This window comes from Hemitrygon akajei, chromosome 14, assembly GCF_048418815.1.
Source record: "Hemitrygon akajei chromosome 14, sHemAka1.3, whole genome shotgun sequence".
Lineage (NCBI taxonomy): Eukaryota > Metazoa > Chordata > Chondrichthyes > Myliobatiformes > Dasyatidae > Hemitrygon > Hemitrygon akajei.
Genome location: NC_133137.1, coordinates 66959620 through 66968992, shown reverse-complemented (window position 1 = coordinate 66968992; position 9373 = coordinate 66959620). Strand labels below are relative to the sequence as shown.

General features: G+C 34.7%; 1 protein-coding gene across 1 annotated transcript in view; it reads right to left on the bottom strand.

The window, feature by feature from the left end:
• Positions 1-776: 776 nt before the first annotated feature.
• The window catches only part of LOC140738193 (mucin-2-like), a 34726-nt gene continuing 26129 nt past the window's right edge, over positions 777-9373 (bottom strand). The window contains exons 20-28 of the mRNA XM_073065304.1: positions 8949-9165; positions 7557-7732; positions 6333-6402; positions 6081-6190; positions 5943-5974; positions 3242-3352; positions 2598-2649; positions 1741-1846; positions 777-1089 (exon numbers count right to left, since the gene is read on the bottom strand). Of these exons, the coding sequence (XP_072921405.1) occupies positions 921-1089; positions 1741-1846; positions 2598-2649; positions 3242-3352; positions 5943-5974; positions 6081-6190; positions 6333-6402; positions 7557-7732; positions 8949-9165 (1043 nt within the window). The 3' untranslated portion in view covers positions 777-920. The remainder of the gene's footprint in view (positions 1090-1740; positions 1847-2597; positions 2650-3241; positions 3353-5942; positions 5975-6080; positions 6191-6332; positions 6403-7556; positions 7733-8948; positions 9166-9373) is intronic.

The window sequence follows — 9373 nt, the reverse complement described above, 5'->3', positions numbered from 1 at the left end:
CTCAGTGCATACATTACTGTATATTATGGTAATTCTTGCACTACCATCTTATCAGTGTGAACTTGTAAATCTTGAAATCTTTGATTTGTAAATCCTGTACATCTTGTTCTTAAGGTAACTTGTTTTTGTTTTTTTCTTCTAATATGTGTATATCTTTGTACTTGTAATGCTATTGTGACACTGTAATTTCTATCTATTACAGAAAAAGAAGTATTTATGAAACATGGCCTGAAATGTGGCAAGCATCTCCTCTGCCAACCAGGTGCTATGCAATAGCCACCCCTATTAAGTGAATTTAACCTGTCTATATTGCATGCAAGATTATCTGTTATCTGGAAAAGCCACGAATTTGGAATTCAAATCTGAGAAGGAGTCCAATACCTACTACTGAAAACAAATAGCAGGTGCATTTGAGGAAACTGGTGTATAGTATATTGAGCAAGTTTTAGATTCAAGAAACTTCCTGAGTTTCTCAGAGGGGTTCTTCCCTGCCAGTGAATGATCATTTTTCAATTTGCTATATAAGGGTATGAAGGGAAACTGAAGCACATAATTTGAAAATCTTGAGTAAACCTTGTGATATGTTACATTTAATGGGTTGCTCTATTTGAATGCAGTAGTCTGGAGTTATTGCACTGTCATTGGGATGTAAAGCAGGGAAGTTTAATATGGAAGCAAATTGCATTCTGCTCTTGATGTAGTTTTAATTTAAAGAAAATTTCAAGACAAATAACACTGAATCTCATGCAGAAAATATTTTACTTCAGTTTTCAATTGAATAAAACAAAAATATGATGTGAAGAAACTCGTGGATAGGAATAGATGTTAGCAAACATTTTTCAATCATCACCAAGTATTATTTGCCTAAAAAGCATCAAAAGTTAGAAAGTAAAAATGAGAAAAGAGCTTAAAGTTTCATTTCAAATTGTACTATTTTCACAGATAGAGCAGGTGCATGTCTTGGCAGAAATGTAGGTGTATGGTTTATTCGATCCATCATCACAATCCAATGTTACTTCTTTTGTTTCAGTTGTTTGTTCTCGGCAGCACTCACACTTGTGCTTCATGTTATTTAGTGTATAATCAAACCTAAAATATAATAAGATCACAATAGAGTAATTAAATTAGTGTGATATATTATCTTACAATATTATACGTATTTTAATTACACATACAAATGTAACAATAGCAGAAAGCTGTCATGGGATTACAGACCTAACAACAATGTTATTTTAACTAATTAATGATTATTTAAACAAAACAATTGCAAATACTCAAAGAAAAAAGATTGCAAAAAATTTCATCTGTATAAAGTTAGCATCCTGTCCATTAATAAAATTTTATGTGTTCTCATCGTCATCAAGTTGCCGTTACTTGGCTCACAGTTCATACAAGAATTTTTGCAGATTTTCTGGCAATGCCCAAGAGATATCACCACTTGTTTTCCAGCTTGCCAGTCACTGGCATAGGTGATATATAAAGCAAGATTATGGTCTTCCATATCTTCTTTGCCATTGTCTGTCCATTTTCCTGGATCATCCTTTCTCCTACCTCAGTCAAGGATGAGTTGCTTGTTTTATTAGTAAAGTGGGAAGATGCAGTAATGTTAAAAGAGGAACACACCTTCTAGTAAGCACCATTCCAGAGTTTACTATGTGGTCGTACTTTCTCAACACTTCTTGCTGTTTTTTAGAGACATAATTGTATTTAAGCTATCACAAGATTATTAAAATTACTTACATGGAATATGAACTGCAGTTTCCTTCACATGAATTCAAGTTAACTGTTGCTGTACAATTATCCTTGTTGATTGTAAGTGTTTTGTTTTTAACTTTACATCGTAGTACTGTTGAAAAACATGGAAATTAGGACAACGGAGATTTTCACTATCATTCAATGTTATGAAATGACAGAAAAGTTGCATGTGAGACAGAGTGTCCTTTTTTTAAAACAACAAATATAATTGTTATTGTCATCAGATTCAGCAGACGTTAGCAAATGTGCACAGACGATAATTGAATAATGGAAGATCTGTTTATTTTATACTGATATACAATACAATTTTGTATATTGTTAGATTGCACGCCTTGGTTAAGAAATCAGTAGGAATGTGGAAATGTCATTCTATACTCGCACAGGACTTACAACCAGCAATGTGTGTATCATGAGCGTGTTGCAATTTATTTGATTGTTCCACAGTGAAATGGATTGGGGGCTAAATGCATCAGTCCTATGTAAGATTAATGTCAAAAATTCAGCATTCAGATTTTCTTTAAATCAGTATGTAGAACTCTACTGAGTACTCTGCAAAGTATTTATTCCTTTCTTAAGAACACTACAGATCAAAGAGCTGAGTGTTCCAGCATATTGCTTTCCAGAGCAGGCACCATTACCCTCAGGTGGATCATAGGAAGTTAAAAATATCAATCACTACCTCGCCTCCTCTAAGTAAATGCCACATTGCAGATTGGTTCACATAGGAAGTGTGTATATGAGAAAGGACACATTCAGATCAGGAGAAGGTGGAAGTTACAAATTTTCCATGGAGGATAAATAGTTTGAAAATATACTCCAGTATTCAAAATGTAACTACTTACCTTCTGGAGGACAGTCATAGCAGCAGTTATAGTCATCCCATTCTTTCTCAGACTAAGTAGAAGAAATATTGAATTGTTACTGTGGTATACATAATATTTAAATACCAATTGTAATATGTTATTTCATTGTTAAAATATGTTTTAATGTGTGAATTACATAGAAAATCCAAACAAGCAACAATTATAAATAAAGTGTCATTGAATTGAAGTTTCCACTAGAATAAATAAGAACTTTTCTTTGGTCACTGGGTGATGGGGGAGGTGTTGATGAGGAAGGGATGTACCTTAAGGAGAGTAGGTAAACAAATAAATTAAATCAGGTTCCTAGGACCAGAGGTCCTTCTTTAGATCATGTAGAAGCAGGACTTTTTTGAAAGTCCAGTCCTGTAGGAATGAACTCATGAAATACACATCTGAAGCATTGGAGGAAGATTGAAGAGAAGCCCTAAGTTATAAATTGCATTGTGTAGTTGAATAGAACATAATAGTTAATGTCCCAATACCCAAAACTCAATGTTCTGAATTATTTTGAAAAGCTGATCATCCGTTGGTGAATTAAGTTGACGTGAAAAAAGCAAATCAGTATTTAGTGTGAATGTACATTGTGATGCAGGGAATCTGTTACAATTAAAATTTGTACAAACCTCATCACAGGTGGGATAAGAAGAGCATGTTCTTTGCATCTCTATTAATAGGCCTTTTGAACATCTGTAGTATTTACATGTATTATTGGGATCAGCCCATTCTTCTCCATCCTGGTAACAAAAAGCAGAAGTATCAGCACAAAAGTGCTTGTCAAGTCAAATGGATAGAAGCTCTTCCCAAAGAATATCAGAGTGTGTTATAGCTGTAAATATATGTTACATGTGGCAATATTATTTGCCGAGGAAGTCAACTTCAGCTGATTTATTAAGTCAGATCAATAAATTAATTGCCTTGAGATAGAAAGACAAAATTAGCCTTCTGTTCCTGATTAATATTTGTAGATCTTAGGTGAAATTTGACGTTTTGTAAAGTTTCAAATGCTAATCTTAGTCTTTTTCAGGAGACCTCACAAATCATTGATTGGAATACTGTGTAGATGCAACAGGAGCATTCCTGCACAGGTTTGACAAAGGGCTTGAAAAATTAGCAAGCTTTTTTAGCAAGGAGTCATTGATTGGAGTACTGCGCAGACGCACAGGAGCATCCTCAGGCAGGTCCAGCAAAGGTTTTTGACAGTTGCTATTAAACAGAGGTAGTGCCTCATTGCGCGAACAGTTATTGGAGTAGTCTGAGGCAGAACTAAGGCTTTGGCTCAATAAGGCTTCAGTGAGAAAAGATGGAGGCAAAGTAAGTAGATGAGTTCATGCCTTATTTCTTATTTAAATCTTGAGAGAATAGAGGTATGTCTACAGAGTCCGTGTTCTGGGTGTTTGTTAATGATTCAGATAACAGAATTGATGGCTTTGTGGCAAAGTTTGCGATGATACAAAGATATGCGGTGGGGGGGTGGTGTGGGTAGGTTATGCTGAGGAAACAATGTGATTGAAGCATGACTTAGACAAACTGGAAGAATGGGGAAAAGAAGTGGCAGATGGAATACAGTTTTGGGAAATGTCTGATAATGCATTTTGGTAAAAGGAACAAAGTGCAGACTATTATCTAAATGGGGAGAAGGTTCAAGCATCAGAGGTGCAGAGGAACTTAGGAATCCTTTTGCAAGACTCCCAGAAGGTTAATTTACAGGTTGTCTGTTGTAAAGAAGGCAAATGCAATGTTGTTATTTATTTCAAGGCGAATAGAATATAAAAGCAAGGAGATAATGCTGAGCCTTTATAAGACACTAGTCAGGCCACTCTTGGAGTATTATGAACAGTTTTGGGTCCTATATCTCAGGGAAGATGTGTTGTCATTGGAGAGAATACAGAGGAGGTTCACGAGGATGATTCCAGTAATGAAGGGGTTAACATATGAGGAGCATTTGGCAGCTTTGGGCCTGTACTCACTGGAATTTAGTAGAATGTGTGGGGATCTCATTGAAACCTCCTGAATGTTGAAAGAACTAGATAGGGTGGATGTGGAGAGAATTTTACCTATGGTGGGGTATCCAGAACTAGAGGGCACAGCTTCAAAATTGAGGGGTGACCCTATAGAAGACAGGTAAGGAGGATTTTTTTTTAAGCCAGAGAGTAGTAAATCTGTGGAATGCCCTGCTGCAGACTACGGTGGAGGCCAAGTCTGTGTGTATATTTAAGGCGGAAGTTGATAATTTCCTTATCAGGTAGGGCATCAAAGGATATGGCGAGAAAGCAGTTGTATGAGTTTGAGGGGATCCAGAATCAGCCTTGATGGAATGGTGAAGCAGACTCGATGGACTGAATGGCCTAATTCTGCTCTTCTGTCTTGTAGTCTTGGGGTCTTATGGTCTAATTGCCCAAGAACACAGAAACATTATTGACATCACTAAGCTGTGGAAGATTTAACAGGTATGGACAAACTGAAGAATGAGGAATGAGGGGGTGGAGCATCAAACTGGAAAATTAATACTGTTATTAGTTTGTCTGGTGTCTCAAGGATTTTTTTTTCCTCTGTGATTAGCAAACATCTCATGCCCTTTGGCAAACTAATGTCGCAGTGCAAGAGCTAGAGAGGAGGTCGAAGAGAACTTTTACTATGGCCTTGAAAAGATCTGGTCTGCATCCCATTGTCAACAAACTGATGTTCTGAGCAGCCTCAGTGCCAGGGTTATGAAATAAACAACCCTTTGGTAATTTGATTGGTAGGGGAACTGAAAATGCTGACTGTGTCCTCTTCTTGACAAATGTTTGCCGCACTCTCTTGCCTTTTGACAAAAAGAGAAGTACAAAAGCTTATGAAAATTCCCTGATCCAGGTACTAGCACTTATTAAATATATAATCACGTGCATGAGAAACAAAAATGTCTGCATTATCAGCACCAAGCTGAAATTCAGGGCATGATTTTCAGAGATAATTTGAAAAATAGTCAGAGTATTCAGTACTTTTGAAAAGCCAGTGGGAAAATAATGAACCAAATAGAAATCTTTATGCTATAGAACTCAAAGTTATGTTGCACAATTATTGTACTGCACTATTACTAAATAACAACATTACACCAGAGTACATTTTTGAGGCTCTAAAAATATACCATGGCTTTAAAACAATAAATCCAGAAAATTAAAGATATTGAGTAGAGATGTAATGAGTTTCAACCATCTGAATCAAAATACACCATTCCCTTGTGAAATTCTGCTCATGATACTAACAAGATATTGTTACTATGTGGAATGATTTTACTTAAGATAAGGGTTTCAGTAAAATATAGAAAGTTTTTCATACACTCACATTTCTTATTTTTCCTGAGGAGTCTATACACCCTAGAGAAAAGAAATATACACAATTTATTAAATATGTGTTACCTTTCCCAGTTGTGGAAAGTGTTTATGTACGTTATAAGTCTTTTTGTGTGGGAAGTTAACTCACTTGTAATACATGAGTAAACACAGTGGATTTTGTCTTCAGACAGCATCATTCCCCCTGGACAGAAGCAACCTTCAACAGGCTTATTAAACGCCTTTCCAGTTTTCATCATGCTGAAAATAAATATGGATATCTGTTGCATTATTCAATGTTATAGGAAAGAATGCTTTAAAACAAGCACAAATATTACAAACATGTCAGACAAGTACTATGAAGTGGATCTGGGCAATGGGTAATGTATTACAAAATACTTACTTGTTTTGACAATAATTGTGATTAGAGGTGGCACAGGCTTTATAGACAAAACCAGGTCGACAGTTGTAGTCTGAAAGGAAAGGAGTAATATTAGGCACAGAATCATTCAAATTATCTACTTATATTTCAAGCTAGCCTGGGTGGTTTAATAAAAACTCAGAGGGTAATAAATTTACTGTTTGCACAGAATATTAGTTGCAACTGAAATTACTTTGTGGGGGAAAATGGGCTTTGTTTTCACCTCTGGATATCCAGTGCCATTAAAATTAGCAGGCATATGAAAGGACAACTGGTGACCAATGACTGGATTCACATTTATTGCTGGTGATCAAAAACATACTTTCCTCCATTCACTAGATTCAAAGTTGATTACAAATTTCCTCATGACTTAATGACAAGAAAAATGGTCATTAAAATTAATTTTGTGATTTTCAGCTTATTATTGCTATTTAATGTTGCTTGTGACAGATATAATATATAGGAATTAATTCCTGAAAGTGACAGCATATACTTATTCATTAACGCCAATATTTTTTCCTAAAGCTTTAATGTAACTATTCACAAATAACAATAATTTTATTCCTATTTGCACAACTTAATTCATATTTTTTTCTTACTATAGGAAATTGATTCCATGTTTGCGTAGCAGAGGAAAGGTGAAAGATGCAAGTGATGGCAATAAGTAATGAAGTGTATAAATTAACTCCTGTGTTGTCTGGTGACTGAAGGATCTGCTAGCTTGTTCCTAAAATCTCCTCACCATTTTATTTTTAATTGGTAAGGTCAGCAAGAAAATGCCATGAGCATAAAGATTTCCACCATCTGTTTTTGGACAGGGCTGTAAGATCGCACAAGATCCTACTGGTAGTGTGAACCAAATTTATGGATTCATTGAGCTGAATTCATAAGTTTGCCAAATTCAGATCTCAGCAGGGAAAGCACACGTTTTGTGGCTAAATTGGGTACAATCTTAGAAGAGGATGAGCAAAAGGAAAATAGGATTATTGTCTACTAATTAAATCAAGTTCTCTCATTTTAAAATCATAATAAATCAATACCACTGCATTTTTCTGGCTACTGAAATAATTCTGATCTTAATTAAAGAATGAAATTATTTAAACCCACTGGTTTTGTATTTAATCTAAAATTATTTTTACTTTTATAATTTAGTCTATAACCATAGTTTATTCCTTAATCATAACTGTATAGCTTCACATTACTCACTGCATAATCCATTTGTAGATTGTCTCCAGTCAACACATGATCCAACTGCATTACATCTTATGGCAGCTGCCTCCACGCTGGAGCAATCTGTTTTATTCTTTCGGCAGTTATCGTACCGACATGCGTCGACATAGGGAGTAAGAACATCAAGACTTCGGCAAGTTGAGAATGAATTGCTAAATTCAGATATAAAACAAGTTGTACAAAAAGTTATGCACAGAGAAGCAAAATAATTTTATTTCCAATGAATCTTCAAAATTCTGCAGTAAAAAAAATTATGGTGTAAGGGACTGGTGTTGAAGGCATACTTTTTCTGCTGGTTTTCAAACATTGGACTATAAAAGAATTGATAAATAGGAACTCAACACATCGTATGATGTGAAATCACAAGCAACATTTCATGAGTTTCTGTCACAGCTTACTTGGTGACATTCTTGCCTCAAAGCCAAAAGGAGAAAGCTCAATTTAAACTTGACTTGAGCACAATAATGTAGGTTTAAGTTATAGTTTATTACTGCAAAATACTGGGCTGTTGAAGATGGTACTTTTTGAATGAGAGGGTAAAGTCATTTGATCTTTCAAATAGAAAAATAGAATGAAATGATAATACTTTCAAAGAAAGCAGTGAAATTATCCCTTATCCTCATATGTTCCTTCAGCCAGAATGATAAAGGAAGATGTTTTCTGGATATCGTTATTAGTGAGAACTTGGTTTATATTGACAGGTGGAGTTTTAAAACTAACTTATAATTTCTTATCGACACTATGTCTCAAGGGATTTCTGAATTTTAATAACTAGATTATATTTATAATTTTCTAAACACATTGACCTGAAGACCATTTGTCAATATCTGTCAATAGTCTTGTATGAACATCAACTTCATTTACTGATGGTAGACCAGACTGAGATGATATTAGTTCAAGGTTTTGATTAAACTTTTTCTTTCAGGTGTATAGTGCCTCAACATTTACTTAAATTTAATTATGGTGGTTTGTATCAGTAAAATTTAAATAAATGATTCACAGATTAACTATGTACTTCTAGATATCAGGGATAATATTAAAATCTTCAAGTTCTCTTTTTAAGGAATACTCTGCAATTCTAGATACCTTTCCTATAGAATACCATACCAATGAAAATATTTTGCGGTTGGCAAATTCTGACTGTACTTCAGAGCTGCAATGAAGATTGTTAAATGAGTTATTCAGCTAATCAGAAACCAAGGCAAGTGGAAACAATTAACATATAACCAGCAGAATTGAATTTAATAAAGAGTTGGGTTAAATTAAAAAAATAATGCGATACTTTTTTAAAAAGTGAAAGCATTTATGTATAATTATATTAGCTAAAGCTATGCTTGTTTTTTCAAGAAGTGACAGAATGTTACATACTCTTCCATAATGAAATCACACACTTCTGCCCCGTATTCACATGATGGAGGTGGAGTAGTTGTTGGGATACAAGGCTTATATGTAGGTACATCTGTACAGTGTTGATTATTTCCAGAACTGACTTTCCATTCATATGCTGTTTCAGAACAACAGTAACTGGGCTCCACCTTTCCATTCCGCCTCATACATTCATCAGTTTTATTTTTAGAAACAGAACCTATGAAATGGAAATAGTTTGTTTTAATCAGCAAATTCTATGACTTAATAACAAAACAATTAAGGAACAAATTTGTTGGCAAATTTGGGCAAGTCCTTAGTGAACTTTTATCATTTTCAAACCATGAAATCATTTGGAAACTGCATGTAAATCTAGAAGTGTAAGTTCCACACTTCTTGACAAGTTCATGATGGAAATATATCAGGGT